This window comes from Dama dama, chromosome 9, assembly GCF_033118175.1.
Source record: "Dama dama isolate Ldn47 chromosome 9, ASM3311817v1, whole genome shotgun sequence".
NCBI classification, from domain to species: domain Eukaryota; kingdom Metazoa; phylum Chordata; class Mammalia; order Artiodactyla; family Cervidae; genus Dama; species Dama dama.
In genome coordinates, this window is record NC_083689.1 from 43,193,893 (window position 1) to 43,210,338 (window position 16,446).

The 16,446-nt window shown below is 37.0% G+C and overlaps 1 protein-coding gene across 2 annotated transcripts in view; it reads left to right on the plus strand.

Moving 5' to 3' along the window:
* NLRP3 (NLR family pyrin domain containing 3) overlaps positions 1 to 15,090 on the plus strand; it is a 52,132-nt gene extending 37,042 nt beyond the window's left edge. For both annotated transcript variants that reach the window (XM_061151133.1, XM_061151134.1), the window contains 3 exons: positions 8,863 to 9,033; positions 9,508 to 9,678; positions 12,800 to 15,090. In XM_061151133.1, coding sequence (XP_061007116.1) covers positions 8,863 to 9,033; positions 9,508 to 9,678; positions 12,800 to 12,899 — 442 coding nt within the window. In that variant the 3' untranslated portion in view covers positions 12,900 to 15,090. The remainder of the gene's footprint in view (positions 1 to 8,862; positions 9,034 to 9,507; positions 9,679 to 12,799) is intronic.
* Positions 15,091 to 16,446: the final 1,356 nt, after the last annotated feature.

Below are 16,446 nucleotides of genomic sequence, written 5' to 3' on the forward strand. Positions count from 1 at the left end.
GTTCAGAAGTGTGTTGTTTAAATTTTCATGTATTTGAGTTTCCTCAATTACCCTCCTGTTATTGATTTCTAGTTTTGTACCATTATGGTCAGAGAAGATACTTGGCATAATTTCAATCTTGAATTTTTTAAGATTTGTTTTGTGGCCTAACATATGATCCATCCTAGAAAATGTTTCAAGTGCTCTTGAGATGAATGTGTATTCTACTGTTAAAATAGTTCCAACCAAAGTTTATTTTATTTCAATAGCAGAAGCTAAAAGTCCAAGATCAAGGTGTTGTCAGGGTTGGTTTCTTCTGATGTCTGTGAGGAAGGATCTGTTCCATACTTCTCTTCCAGTTTCTCATTATTTACTGGCAATCTTTGACATTCCTTGACTTGTAGGTACATCACTTCGTTCTTAGTTTTTTCAGCACATGGTATTCTAACTGTGCTGATGTGTGTCTATCTCTGTGTTTGAATATCCCCCTTTTATAATGATATCAGTCTTATTGGACTAGAGCTTACTTTAATCACCTCATCTTAACTAATTACATCTTCAATAACCCTATTTTTAAAGAAGATCACATTCTGAAGTACTGGGGGATAAGACTTCAAGGTATGAAATTTTGGGGGACATGATTCAACCCATAACACTATGTCTGTCCAAACAGGAATCATTATGTGGATACTTTTCCATGATTTGCTTTTTTCATTTATTGTGGACACATTGCCATGTTGCTATATAAAAATCTACAGATTTTGGTAATGCTCTGTAGTATTCATTACAGTAATGTAGTTAGCTGCTCATTGAATGATGTAGTATTATTGAATGAGTTTCTTTTTTACTGTTACAAGTAACTCTGAAAACAGCATATTTATATATACTTTATATAAGCATATTTCTTTTCTTTTGAGACAGAAACCTATAAGTAAAATTAATAAGACAAAACTTAGGCATTTTATATTTTGTTAGATACAGTCAAATTTTCTTATCTTGAACTTTAGACCTTTCTTTCTGACCGCATATTGCCCCTGCCCCCTCCACAGTGTTACATGAGCATCACATACTAAGCATTTGCAAATCTTTATTTCTTGTAACTTACTTCTCATCCCTCTCCTTTGCCCTCTTCTTGCCCTCTCTACTCCATGTTGTTGAAAAGTGGGACTTTCCAGGGGGCTGACAAGTAAACAGAGGATCATTTTTATTTTGTTTTTACTTTCAATCCCTGCTGTCTTTCATCTTTCTTTTTATGTAACACTGCAGGGAATTTTCTAAAGTGTAAATTGGTTAATATTGGACTTTTGCTCAAAAAACCTTCAGAAGTTCTTCTTTGAAGTCTGAGTAAATTTAATATATCTTAGCTTGGCACATAAGGCTATACCTGTTCAGCCATAGATCACTGCTCCTTCCCTCTTGCCTACCAGGTCCTTCATTCTGTTTTGAGTCATACTAAATTAATTTTTAATTCTAAGAACCTGCCCACTTTTTCACTCTTCCTCACCCTTGTGTAGCATTTTCCTTTTGCCTAAAGGGTTACCCTTACTCTCCCATTTCCACCATCCACCTAGAAAATGCCTTCTTATTCTTCAATTAATTTCTCTGATTCTTAGTTTTTCTATTTAAAAATAAAGCTAAAAATAACAACTGCATCTTGGTTTTGTAATACTTTAATGAAATAATCCTATTTAAATTTATCATCACACAGCCAGGTGCTTAGTAGATAATCAGTAGATGTTAAACCTTCTTCCTCAGTTTTCTTTGTGAGATATTTTTGTGACATAAATCACGAACTCATTAGTAATTTTTTTTTCTTTTTCTTTTTTTTTTTAATTAGTTGGAGGCTAATTACTTCACAACATTGCAGTGGGTTATGTCATACATTGATATGAATCAGCCATAGAGTTACACGTATTCCCCATCCCGATCCCCCCTCCCACCTCCCTCTCCACCCGATTCCTCTGGGTCTTCCCAGTGCACCAGGCCCGAGCACTTGTCTCATGCATCCCACTTGGGCTGGTGATCTGTTTCACCATAGATAATATACATGCTGTTCTTTTGGAACATCGCACCCTCACCTTCTCCCACAGAGTTCAAAAGTCTGTTCTGTACTTCTGTGTCTCTTTTTCTGTTTTGCATATAGGGTTATCATTACCATTTTTCTAAATTCCATATATATGTGTTAGTATGCTGTAATGTTCTTTATCTTTCTGGCTTACTTCACTCTGTATAATGGGCTCCAGTTTCATCCATCTCATTAGAACTGATTCAAATGAATTATTTTTAACGGCTGAGTAATATTCCATGGTGTATATGTACCACAGCTTCCTTATCCATTTGTCTGCTGATGGGCATCTAGGTTGCTTCCATGTCCTGGCTATTATAAACAGTGCTGCGATGAACATTGGGGTGCATGTGTCTCTTTCAGATCTGGTTTCCTCAGTGTGTATGCCCAGAAGTGGGATTGCTGGGTCATATGGCAGTTCTATTTCCAGTTTTTTAAGAAATCTCCACACTGTTTTCCATAGTGGCTGTACTAGTTTGCATTCCCACCAACAGTGTAAGAGGGTTCCCTTTTCTCCACACCCTCTCCAGCATTTATTGCTTGTAGACTTTTGGATAGCAGCCATCCTGACTGGCGTGTAATGGTACCTCACTGTGGTTTTGATCTGCATTTCTCTGATAATGAGTGATGTTGAGCATCTTTTCATGTGTTTGTTAGCCATCTGTATGTCTTCTTTGGAGAAATGTCTGTTTAGTTCTTTGGCCCATTTTTTGATTGGGTCATTTATTTTTCTGGAATTGAGCTGCAGGAGTTGCTTGTATATTTTTGAGATTAGTCCTTTGTCTGTTTCTTCGTTTGCTATTATTTTCTCCCAATCTGAGGGCTGTCTTTTCACCTTGCTTATAGTTTCCTTTGTAGTGCAAAAGATTTTAAGGTTCATTAGGTCCCATTTGTTTATTTTTGCTTTTATTTCCAATATTCTGGGAGGTGGGTCATAGGGAATCCTGCTGTGATTTATGTCGGAGAGTGTTTTGCCTATGTTCCCCTCTAGGAGTTTTATAGTTTCTGGCCTCACATTTAGATCTTTAATCCATTTGAGTTTATTTTTGTGAATGGTGTTAGAAAGTGTTCTAGTTTCATTCTTTTACAAGTGGTTGACCAGTTTTCCCAGCACCACTTGTTAAAGAGGTTGTCTTTTTTCCATTGTATATCCTTGCCTCCTTTGTCAAAGATAAGGTGCCCATAGGTTCGTGGATTTATCTCTGGGCTTTCTATTTTGTTCCATTGATCTATATTTCTGTCTTTGTGCCAGTACCATACTGTCTTGATGACTGTGGCTTTGTAGTAGAGTCTGAAGTCAGGCAGGTTGATTCCTCCAGTTCCATTTTTCTTTCTCAAGATTACTTTGGCTATTCGAGGTTTTTTGTATTTCCATACAAATTGTGAAATTATTTGTTCTAGTTCTGTGAAAAATACCATTGGTAGCTTGATAGGGAGTGCATTGAATCTATAGATTGCTTTGGGTAGAATAGCCATTTTAACAATATTGATTCTTCCAATCCATGAACACGGTATGTTTCTCCATCTGTTTGTGTCCTCTTTGATTTCTTTCATCAGTGTTTTATAGTTTTCTATGTATAGGTCTTTTGTTTCTTTAGGTAGATATACTCCTAAGTATTTTATTCTTTTTGTTGCAATGGTGAATGGTATTGTTTCCTTAATTTCTCTTTCTGTTTTCTCATTGTTAGTATATAGGAATGCAAGGGATTTCTGTGTGTTAATTTTATATCCTGCAACTTTCCTATATTCATTGATTAGCTCTAGTAATTCTCTGGAAGAGTCTTTAGGGTTTTCTATGTAGAGGATCATGTCATCTGCAAACAGCGAGAGTTTCACTTCTTCTTTTCCTATCTGGATTCCTTTCACTTCTTTTTCTGCTCTGATTGCTGTGGCCAAAACTTCCAACTCTATGTTGAATAGTAGTGGTGAGAGTGGGCACCCTTGTTTTGTTCCTGATTTCAGGGGAAATGCTTTCAATTTTTCACCATTGAGGGTGATGCTTGCTGTGGGTTTGTCACATATAGCTTTTATTATGTTGAGGTATGTTCCTTGTATTCCTGCTTTCTGGAGAGTTTTAATCATAAATGAGTGTTGAATTTTGTCAAAGGCTTTCTCTGCATCTATTGAGATAATCATATGGTTTTTATCTTTCAATTTGTTAATGTGGTGTATTACATTGATTGATTTGCAGATATTAAAGAATCCTTGCATTCCTGGGATAAAGCCCACTTGGTCATGGTGTATGATTTTTTTAATATGTTGTTGGATTCTGTTTGCTAGACTTTTGTTAAGGATTTTTGCATCTGTGTTCATCAGTGATATTGGCCTGTAGTTTTCTTTTTTTGTGGCATCTTTGTCTGGTTTTGGAATTAGGGTGATGGTGGCCTCATAGAATGAGTTTGGAAGCTTACCTTCCTCTGCAATTTTCTGGAAGAGTTTGAGTAAGATAGGTGTTAGCTCTTCTCTAAATTTTTGGTAGAATTCAGCTGTGAAGCCATCTGGTCCTGGGCTTTTGTTTGCTGGAAGATTTCTGATTACAGTTTCGATTTCCTTGCTTGTGATGGGTCTGTTAAGATCTTCTATTTCTTCCTGGTTCAGTTTTGGAAAGTTACACTTTTCTAAGAATTTGTCCATTTCATCCAAGTTGTCCATTTTATTGGCATAGAGCTGCTGGTAGTAGTCTCTTATGATCCTTTGTATTTCAGTGTTGTCTGTTGTGATCTCTCCATTTTCATTTCTAATTTTGTTAATTTGGTTCTTCTCTCTTTGTTTCTTAATGAGTCTTGCTAATAGTTTGTCAATTTTGTTTATTTTTTCAAAAAACCAGCTTTTAGCTTTGTTGATTTTTGCTATGGTCTCTTTAGGTCTTTTGCATTTATTTCTGCCCTAATTTTTAAGATTTCTTTCCTTCTGCTAACCCTGGGGTTCTTCATTTCTTCCTTCTCTAATTGCTTTAGGTGTAGAGTTAGGTTATTTATTTGGCTTTTTTCTTGTTTCTTGATGTAAGCCTGTAATGCTATGAACCTTCCCCTTAGCACTGCTTTTACAGTGTCCCATAGGTTTTGGGTTGTTGTGTTTTCATTTTCATTCATTTCTATACATATTTTGATTTCTTTTTTTATTTCTTCTGTGATTTGTTGGTTATTCAGAAGCGTGTTATTTAGCCTCCATATGTTTGAATTTTTAACAATTTTTTTTCCTGTAATTGAGATCTAATCTTACTGCACTGTGGTCAGAAAAGATGACTGGAATGATTTCAATTTTTTTGAATTTTCCAAGACCAGATTTATGGCCCAGGATGTGATCTATTCTGGAGAAGGTTCCGTGTGCACTTGAGAATAAGGTGAAGTTGATTGTTTTGGGGTGAAATGTCCTATAGATATCAATTAGGTCTAGCTGGTCCATTGTGTCATTTAAGGTTTGTGTTTCCTTGTTAATTTTCTGTTTAGTTGATCTATCCATAGTTGTGAGTGGGGTATTAAAGTCTCCCACTATTATTGTGTTACTATTAATTTCCTCTTTCATACTCGTTAGCGTTTGCCGTACATATTGCGGTGCTCCTATGTTGGGTGCATATATATTTATAATTGTTATATCTTCTTCTTGGATTGATCCTTTGATCATTATGTAGTGTCCTTCTTTGTCTCTTTTCACATCCTTTATTTGAAAGTCTATTTTATCTGATATGAGTATTGCAACTCCTGCTTTCTTTTGGTCTCCGTTTGCGTGAAATATTTTTTTCCAGCCCTTCACTTTTAGTCTATATGTGTCTCTTGTTTTGAGGTGGGTCTCTTGTAGACAGCATATATGGGGTCTTGTTTTTGTATTCGTTCAGCCAATCTTTGTCTTTTGGTTGGGGCATTCAACCCATTTACATTTAAGGTAATTATTGATAGGTGTGGTCCCGTTGCCATTTACTTTGTTGTTTTGGGTTCACGTTTATACAACCTTTCTTCATTTCCTATCTAGAGAAGATCCTTTAGCATTTGTTGAAGAGCTGGTTTGGTGGTGCTGAATTCTCTCAGCTTTTGCTTGCCTGTAAAGCTTTTGAAGTCTCCTTCATATCTGAATGAGATCCTTGCTGGGTACAGTAATCTAGGTTGTAGGTTATTCTCTTTCATTACTTTCAGTACGTCCTGCCATTCCCTTCTGGCCTGGAGGGTTTCTATTGATAGATCAGTTGTTATCCTTATGGGAATCCCTTTGTGTGTTATTTGTTGTTTCTCCCTTGCTGCTTTTAGTATTTGTTCTTTGTGTTTGATCTTTGTTAATTTGATTAATATGTGTCTTGGGGTGTTTCGCCTTGGGTTTATCCTGTTTGGGACTCTCTGGGTTTCTTGGACTTGGGTGGCTATTTCCTTCCCCATTTTAGGGAAGTTTTCAGCTATTATCTCCTCGAGTATTTTCTCATGGCCTTTCTTTTTGTCTTCTTCTTCTGGGACTCCCTCATTAGTAATTTTTAAAAAGTCAATCACCATATAATACATGGTGAAATATCTATGTTCAGTAAATGTAAATGTAGATCTGAGTGAATGGATTGGGTGAAACTAAGATATATGATGTTGGTTACATTTCTCTAATCTAATAGATTGTTTGATAGGGCATGGTGGTTTGATTTTCTAAACATTTCAATATATGCTCTGTGTACCCATCAGTCAATCTCAGTGGTTAACAATACTTTGATAAGCCTGATGTAACTTATTCTTGACAAAAACCACCCTATCTGTTGGTAATTGCTGCCACTTCATTGTGTACTTCTCCTCAGACATCTGTTGTATAATATCTTCCAACCCTTTTATTTTGTAAACAGTGGTGAAGATTACTATTCTGTAACTGTCAAAATATTCTTACTTTCCTTTTTGATGACTATCTCTAGGCTTCTGGAACGTTCTTCATCTTTGCCAGTATCTTAGTCTATTTGGACTGTAATAACAAAAATACTACAGACTGGGTGGCTCAAACAACAACCACCATCAAACTGGTGGTTGGAAATCCAAGGTTAGGGTTAGGCCTGTAGATTACCTGGTTCCTGATAAGAACTCTGTTCCTACCTTGCATATAGCCATTCTTGTTGTGTTTTCACATGGTAATAGGAGCAAAGCAAATCTCTGGGTTCTCTTTTATAAGGGTGCTATTCCCATCATGAGGACTCCACCCTCAAGACCTAATCACATCTCAAAGGCCCCACATTCTAATATCATCACATTGGGAGTTAAGATTTCAACGTATGAAATTTGGGGGTAGGGGACTACAAACATTCATTTTAACAGCCAAGAGTCCTGAAAAACTCTTCTGCATGTTCACTGAAGATCCTCTGATAAAATTCTTCTTATCTGGAGATAAGAGCTTGCTATAAACCACTCAGTTTCTTTTGCTCATCCCTCTTAGGCTTCATTTTCCTCTTTGTCTTGCTTGCTCAGTCTTTTGTTGTGATTCATCCTTGACTAGGAAGATGGAGACCAGTGGGTGGGTAAGTGCTTCTGTTTCCTTTGGGTCATCTGTTCATGCTATACTATCTGAATGATTTCCTTCTATTTTTCCTGATTCCAAGACACCTTAGAATTTAAAAACATATCATTGTTAAGGGTTATGGCAGAAAGGAATGTGCCTGCATGAGATACTCTTAAATCAAGGCTTTGTTCAAGGTCTCACATTGTGACTTTCTGTATACTGTGTACCACCCTCTGAGCTTCTTTTCAGGAGTGACACAGCTCTCTATTTCAGAGCTCTCATGCTGTTGTTGGGTGATAATGCTATATTATAGTATTATCTAGTTACAAAGTGGAGCAGCTTGTGAAATGCTTTTTCACAAACGTATGGTATATGTTTCACAAATGTATGGTATATGCCCAACCTGACCCAAGAGTAGTACATCAACAGTCTTAATTTTACTGAGTATAATGCAAAATGAGGCTTTATGCTCTGAGAAGCCCTTTATAGTGCAGAACATAGTATGAGGTAGATAGAAGGGGCAACAGAGCAGGGGATGACTGTAGAAGGTGTTAGTATAGGTTCCTTCTCTTCCAAATACTTTCTCTTTGACCTTAAGGGGAACATGATTTGATGAGCTTCAGCTTTCTCCTCTGTAAGAAAATATTCAATAGTTAGAGCTACACTGTCCCCTTGCCCAGTTGATAGAAAAATCAAATAAGGTAGTCTCTGCACTGTTAATATAAAAATAATGAGAATTAGTATTAATAGTAAGAAATAATCTGGGATGTCTTTCTTGAAGAAGTGCTTGTGAGGAACATGTAGAGCCAGAGGGAATATATGTAGGAAGAAGGAGAAATGTGGAGGTAATGTGGATCAGTTTGCTTTTGCTCTGTCTCTTCTACTGACCCCAGGAAAGCATCTGCTTAGACATCATCTGTAGCTTTTATGAGGCCAGAGATAGGGAGTCATACTGTCTACAGATTATATTCAAGATACTGGCTTCTGGCCTGTAAGTTGAGGGATGAAACTTTTCAGATAAGATGAAGTTCCTATGTTGAGACAGCTGTGTGATGTCCAAGAAAGGTTGGGCATTGAGGACTCTTTTTTTTTTTTTTTAAATTTATTTTAGTTTTATTGGAGTACAGTTGATTTACAATGTGCTAGCTTCAGGTGTACAACAAAGTGATTCAGTTATACATATACATATATTCACTCAGATTCTTTTCTCATATAGGTTTTCACAGAATATTGAGTAGAATTCCTTGTGCTATGTAGTCCTTGTTGGTTATCATGTTATATATAGTAGTGTGTGTGTGTTCATCCTAAGTTCCTGATTTATCCTCCCCGCCCCACATTGAATTTTCTTTTCCTTATTCCCTCCACAGGTTGGTGAACTCTGGCCTTACATCAGGCTGTTGTCCAGCTCTATCCTCGGTGCTCAGTACAAATCAGAATCTCACCCACCTTTACCTACAGGGCAATGCTCTTGGCGACATGGGGGTCAAGCTACTCTGTAAGGGACTCTTGCACCACAACTGCAAGCTTCAGGTGTTGGAGTAAGTCTCTTAGCTTATTACAGTGATGGGAATGCATAGTGGCCCCAGGGAATGAGGTAGTTTGAGAGAATGATGTATCTATATCTGAGAAGTGATAGTGTCTTCCTAGGGTTTGGCTTATTACAGGATTATGGGACTGGGAGCAGGAGTTGTACTTTTAGATAGTATAAAGGTAAATACTAGAGTTCCTTGGGGTTGGTATGCACTTTTGTCTTAGGAAAATTTGTGGGGAGACACAGAATTTGGGAAGAACTGTTTCATAAACTGCTCTTACTAATTTGATCTGCACAATCCAGTAGATTGGAAAAAATACCCTCATTTGAAGAGGAAAGAATAACTCTTGGCACATAAAGCAGTTCAAAGCTTGTTAATCCTGAGCTTTTCCTACATTTGAAATATTACAGGCAGAGACCTGGGAGACCTGTGTAGGATAATTAAGGAGACATTTTTAAAAAGTCACCTTCTTTCTTGCAGGTTAGACAACTGCAGCCTCACATCACACTGCTGCTGGGATCTTTCCACACTTCTAACTTCTAACCAGAGCCTGCGAAAGCTGAGCCTAGGCAACAACGACTTGGGAGATCTGGGGGTCATGCTTCTCTGTGAAGTGCTCAAACAGCAGAGCTGCCTCCTGAAAAGCCTGAGGTAAGTGTGCCCTGCAGAGATTTGTATGGCACGGCTCACAGTGCTAAAGAAAATTTTTGCAGTTTCCAAAATCCAGGATGGCTTCATTCGCACTCTGGGTAAGTTTGTTCAGTTCAGTTCAGTTCAGTCGCTCAGTCTGAAGGTTGAGCCTTGTCCAACTGCAGCTTTTTTTTTTTTTTTTTTAATATATACTGTATGTGAGTCATGAACTACATATTCAACTTCGTCCAGATGTTTAGAATAACGAAGTTTCAGTTGGGTGTGAAAAGACTTTGCATCCATATTCTTGAAAGAAACACAATTCCCAATGAAAGTAGCTAAATAGAATTATATTTCTATACAAGGTATTGTACTTTGTAAAATTAGACCTGTCTATTGTAAAAGTCATTGCATAGTAGGGTGTTGTGCATCTTGTTTCTGAGAATTTCTAGGTGAAAAGTGCTCCAGAAACATCAAGATCATAAATTCATAGAATTTGGCCTATCTTCAGGGTGGTGGGACCATCTGCTCCCTTCCATCATCAATGATACCGCTAAGCCACTCATTGATTACCTCTCTAGTAAGAGCTTCCTAATTAGTTTCATAACTTCTGCTAGCATTGGTAATCACATCCTTCACTAAAGATTTCCTTCACTTGGTTTTAGGGACAACATACTCTACTCTGAATTTTCTCCTATTACATTGGCTATTTCTGCTTAGTCTCCTCTACTTTCTCTTCATCATCTTGACCTTTGCATGCTGAATACCCAGAACTCAATCTCTGAGTTAATTTTCCTTCTCTATACTTTCTGCTGTTTTTTTTAAATATCATCTAGTCTTCTGGTTTTATCACATACATGCTGTACCCCTCCCTCCAGTTCATATCTCCCTGAATTCCATGTCTAAATGCTTGTCTCACCTTTCTGCTTATATACCTAATAAGCCACCCAAACTTGACGTGTCCAAACCCAAACCTGTGCTGTTCCCCTCTGTGTAAATTCCATTTCTTACCCATCTCAGTCAATGGTAACTCAGTCTGAACTGTTCAGGTGCAGAAAGCCTGGTGTTGTCTTTGATACTTTTTCTTTATGTGCATATCCAGTCCACTGGCATGTCCTTTTAACTCTGTTTTCACAGCATGCCCACTCACTGACCACTTTTCGCCAGCTTCACAGCTCCTTTTCTGGTTCAAGCCATTGTCACCTCTTGTCTGGACTGTCCTGGTGACATTCTGATAGGCTATTCTGCATCTACCACTGTAGATGGAGGGTATAGCTAAAACGTGAGTCAGAGCATATCACTCCTATTAACATGCTCATTTCACAAAGCAAGAGCCACAAACTCATGGCAGTGTCTAAGGCCCCACATAATCCTGCTATTTGTGCAGTCATCTTCTAACCCTAGTTCCTTCTCCATTCACACTATTGTCTCTGCTGTTTCAAGAAACACTGTCACCTCTGAAACTATACACTTGCTGTTCCTTCTACCTGGGACTTCTTACACTCTGATGTCCACGTGTCTTATTCCTGTGCATCCTTAAACTCTTTGCTCAGAGGTCTTTTCTGTGAGTCTGACTGTAACCATCCTACTGAAAATAGCAACCCAGCAATGCCTTTCCTCTTCTCTGCTTATTTTCCTCCACTGTGTTGAACACCATCATATAAGCTATATCATTTTCTTGCTTACTTATTATCTATATCTTTAGGACACTCTCGAGATGAGGGACAAGCTTGACAAAGACTGGGGAATCCATGGATGCAGTCAACCTGCCTTGTGAACTCAGGCTGCCATAACAAAATAGAATAGTCTATATGCCTTAAACAAATCATAGTCACTCATTTCGCATAGTTCTGGAGGGCGGAACATCCACGATCCCGGTGCTGGCTGATTTGGTTTCTGGTGAGAGCTTTCCTCTGGGCTTGTTGTGTCCTCATGTGGTACGCAGAGAGAAAGACAGACAGATAGAGACAGAGATAGAGAGTACGTGCTATGGTATCTTTTCTTATAAGGGCACTAAGCCCATCTTAAGGACTCATCCCCATGAACTCATCTAACCCTCATTACATCTTGAAGGCTCCATTTCCAATTACCATCACATTGAGGGTTAGGGCTTTAACATATGAATTTTGAAGGAACATAAACCATCCATAGCACACCCAAATCAAGATTATTAGAAATGATACAGGACAAATAGCATAATTTCTTACTTAAGTTGTAAGGGAAATTAAAAAAAAAGAAGAGAGATGGAGGAAGAACTCATATCATTGATAGGCATACCAAGCAATTAAAATATGTGGATTCTTTTTGGTGGAGTGGAGGGGTGGGCTATGGCTCATGGGAACTTGTTTCCCTGACAAGGAATTGAACCTAGACCACAGGAGTGAAAGCACCAAATTAACCACTGGATCATCAGGGAATTCTCAATGTGTGGACTTTATATGGCTCCTGATTAAATGAACATAATATAAAAATTTTATCAGATTGTTGAGGAAATTGAAACACTGGTTGGACATATATTAATATGTGAAAGTTATTGTTAACTTTTTTGGGTGTTGTAATTGCATTGTAATTCTCTTTTAAAAGTTTTTTCATTTCACACATTGATATATTTATAGATGTTTGAACTGCTGTGCTTACAATAATCCACTGATGTGAGGAGTTGGGTGGGTAATAGCTGAAACAAGGCTGGCCATGAGTTGTTAACTGTCAAAGCTAGATGGCAGGATTAACTGTACTATTCTCTTTATATTTGCATGTTTAAATATTTCCAAACTTGAAGGTTAAAAATGTAACAGAAACCACATTAGGCATTATGTGTAGCACTGGAAAGCTGAGAAGTGTGAGGTTAAGAGAGGAGACGAGATTTTTTTTTTTTTTATTAAATCTTTTTTTTTTATTAGTTGGAGGCCAATCACTTCACAACATTTCAGTGGGTCTTGTCATACATTGATATGAATCAGCCATGGATCTACACGTATTCCCCATCCCGATCCCCGCTCTCACCTCCCTCTCCACCCGATTCCCCCGAGTCCTCCCAGTGCACCAGGCTGGAGCACTTGAGGAGACGAGATTTTTAAAGTCAAAAACTCTGAAAGTGTTCATTTGAAGAGTGTAATCCAAGGCTCTCTTTTTGCTTTTATAGGTTGTGTGAAATGTATTTCAACTATGATACAAAACGTGCACTAGAAACACTTCAAGAAGAAAAGCCTGAATTAACCATTGTCTTTGAGCCTTCTCGATAGTGGTGGAAGCACTCTGCCATTCGGGTGTGGACAAGTTGTAGTGAGCATTCTTCCTTCAGCATTAAGATCACCTCTCTGCAATTCTTCTGGTCCAGTGAGGAAGAATGAAAACTTGCTGATGGTCCTTCTGCCTGGTGAATATGAGAATCTCCTTCATCCCTAGGTTGAAGACACCAGTGCAGTAAAATCATCAAATGAAACAGTTCTTACCACAGTGCCTTAGTCAGAGAATGTGTTCCTCTTGGTGACCTCACGTATCTAACTCATTCAGGAAAACACTTTTTCCTTCTTTTTCTCTTTTTACTCTAACTCTCCTTTCCTTTGTACCTCTCCCCACTTTTTTTTCTTTGACTATATCATCTTTCCTGCCATCTTTCTCTTAATTGACCATAACAGAATGAGTTAACTATATATTATGCTGCAATTTTGTAGCAGCAACTTATTTATTTTTAATTTTTGAACTGTTATATATTCTAATAAAATAATTGATGTTTATTGTATTGTAGCTGGTTGGAACTTTTGAAAATAGAAAAAAACTTTATTGTATTTATTGAGTTAAATTGTTTCCTTTCCTTGGTTTTAAGAGAGGATGCCTAGAAAGCCTTTTACTTATTTATCTAAATTACTAAAGATAAATTAAATTGCTTCGTGTATTAAAAAAATCTCTTTGGCAAATGATTCAATTTTAATGAATAAGGAAAAAATCCTTCTAACTCTGATGGTTGAAATTTCAGTTCTGGTAAGACAGGAGGTTGAAAATCATACAAAGGAAAATTTTAGAGTAGATGGAGCCTATATTCATAAATAGAAGTATTATGTAGAAAATGCATTTTTGCCTTCAGTTTTAAGAATTTGTCTTGGATTTATCCCATCACAAGAACATTTCATCCATCACACTTCACATAGCATTAACTCATTAATATGTATTGATTAATCACTTTTCCACACATGGAGAAACTCTTGAACCACAGGGAATTGTTCAAGATAGAAATACTACTTCTTTTTTCAAGTGAGTCATCTAGACCTTGCTTGTCAAAGTGTAGCCTATGGATTTCTGAAAAGATGAAAGTTAGCCACTCAATCATGTCCAACTCTTTGCAACCCCATGGAGTATAGCTCTCCAGGCTCCTCTGTCCGTGGAATTCTCCAGGCAACACTACTGGAGTGGGTTGCCATTCCCTTCTCCAGGGGATCTTTCAGACCCAGGGATCAAAACTGCTTTTTTAGATGGGCTAACTTTTTTTCATGGTAAGACTCTTTCAGTAGGAAAGGAGTATGTAATTTATATTCTGATGCAAAGTCTTTGTCTTTGTCTTCTGTAGGACCAACACTTTTGAGTAACTCTAGTCTCAATATTTGTATTTTTGCATCTTAGTAAACTGAGGTATTGCAGACTGCCTATCTGCTAAAAATACCTTGACATTCAGGATAAAATATAATTAGAAACACACAGCTAAGCTGGAAAGATAGAAAAATTTCTGTGCACTAGGCTCTCAAAATTGAATTAAGAGTTTACCTCTCAAAGGTCAAGAGAAATATCTGAATAAAGACCCCACAGTGTAACTATTAATTTGGAAAAATCCATGAAGTTTTCCTCACTAGGAGAACTAAAAAATAAGTAAAGATGATGGATAGAAAATCAATATGCAAACATCAAAACAAGCAGTTGGAAAGAAATCATTCTTTCCAATAATCATAGTAAAAATTGGGTCAGGCATGAAGCATCAATGGGTGCTAAAACCTAATAGGAAATTTAAATGATGAGCAGGATTCTTATGTAGTCTGAAATTATCTTTTTACATTGGCTAATCAGTTGCAAAAGAAAAATACTAACTATATAAAAAGCAGAAACTAGACAGTACCCTGACCATCTAATAAAAAATATCAAAGAGGGCAGATGGATGCCTTCTTTTAGGTAAGATGACTTGAGGAGAAACTGATATCACTATTGTGTGTTTCTGGTTGAGAACCCAAAATTTAATTAACAAACACCACACAGACTCCAAATGAGGAAGTTCTATGAAAAGGGAAAGGAGACTATATTCTTCAAGAATGTCAATGTCAGTGTTAATAATGGGTAGATGTTGGGGTGGGGGAGTTATTAAATTATCCTTTAAACTGTTCTTATTCATGTATCATTTATGTGCATATGATGTTATTTCCAAATAAAAAGTTTAAATAATTAAAAAAACGATATTTCTAAACACCTGCAACTTAAAATATAACAGAATCTGATTAATCATAGCAATAAAAGTTATTAAGTGTACAGGCAAAAGAAGAGCAAAGATAATTTTTGTCACCATCTAAGTCTACAAAGATTCATCCACTGTAGTCATTGACCAAAAGTGCACTCTGTGCTTCAGACAGAGGAAATTAGAGATGACTACAAGATGCTTTGTGTTGTGGGCAAACATGTTTCTTAGATAGATGTATCTCAGGAAGAATTTTAATAAACCCAGTTTCTTTCATCTAACCTTACATAAAAAAGCACAGTAAACATTAATTTGAGACATTTTTTTCTTCGTGACTAGCAATAATCTTTTACCAAGATGTATTCTTAGTTATCCTCATCCCCTAAGGCCTTCAGTTTTAAGAATTTGTCTTGAATTTATCTCATGTATACTGACTTCTTACCCTACCTCTTTGGAGCAGTTCCTCAGAGGTATCTGAGAGGCTATCTCCTGGACTAAAGTCCTCAGTAAGATCTTGAATAAAATTTAACTTGTATATTTTTCTTTCAGTCAATATTCACCTGGAATAAATTTCTTAAAAATTGTATAAAAATCATACCAAAGAAGACCTGAATGAATGGAGAGATTGAGAGATATGTCATATTCATGGATGTGAAGATTCAGCAGCATTCACTGCTGATTATTCCTCCCCTCAAACTAAAATTCAGTGCAATTGTCATTAACATACTGACAGAGATTTCTACAGAATTGAGCAAGATAGTGTTTAAATGAATACGAAAAATAAGAATCAAAGCATATCCGAGAATCAAAAGCATAGGAGAACTTGCCACACTAGAGCTTAATAACTGATTGATGTAGTATAGATAGGAGAGAATTCATGCACAAGCACAGGCATGTATGGAAATATGATTTACTACACCAAAAATGTTGCGAAAAGGAAAGACTAGTCAATGAACCTGAATGGGACAAGCAGCCATGTACATAGAAACATTGTATTTCTGCCTTATAGAATACAAATAAATCCCAAATGTAATGAAGACACATTTTAAAAGCAAAGCTAAATGTACAACAATGTGACTATAATTAACAATACTGAATTGTATCCTTGAAGTTTGCTAAGAGGGTAGGTTTTAAATGTTCTCATCTCACACAAATACACACATATATACAAAAGGAAAAGTGCAACTATGTGAAATAATGGATATGTTAATTAGCTTGATTGAGTTGATTGTTTCACAATGTACATATGTGTGCATGCTCAATTGCTAACTGACTCTTTGTGACCTCATGGACTTTAGCCCACCAGGCTTCTCTGTCCATGGAATTCTCTAGGCAAGAATACTGGAGTAGGTAGT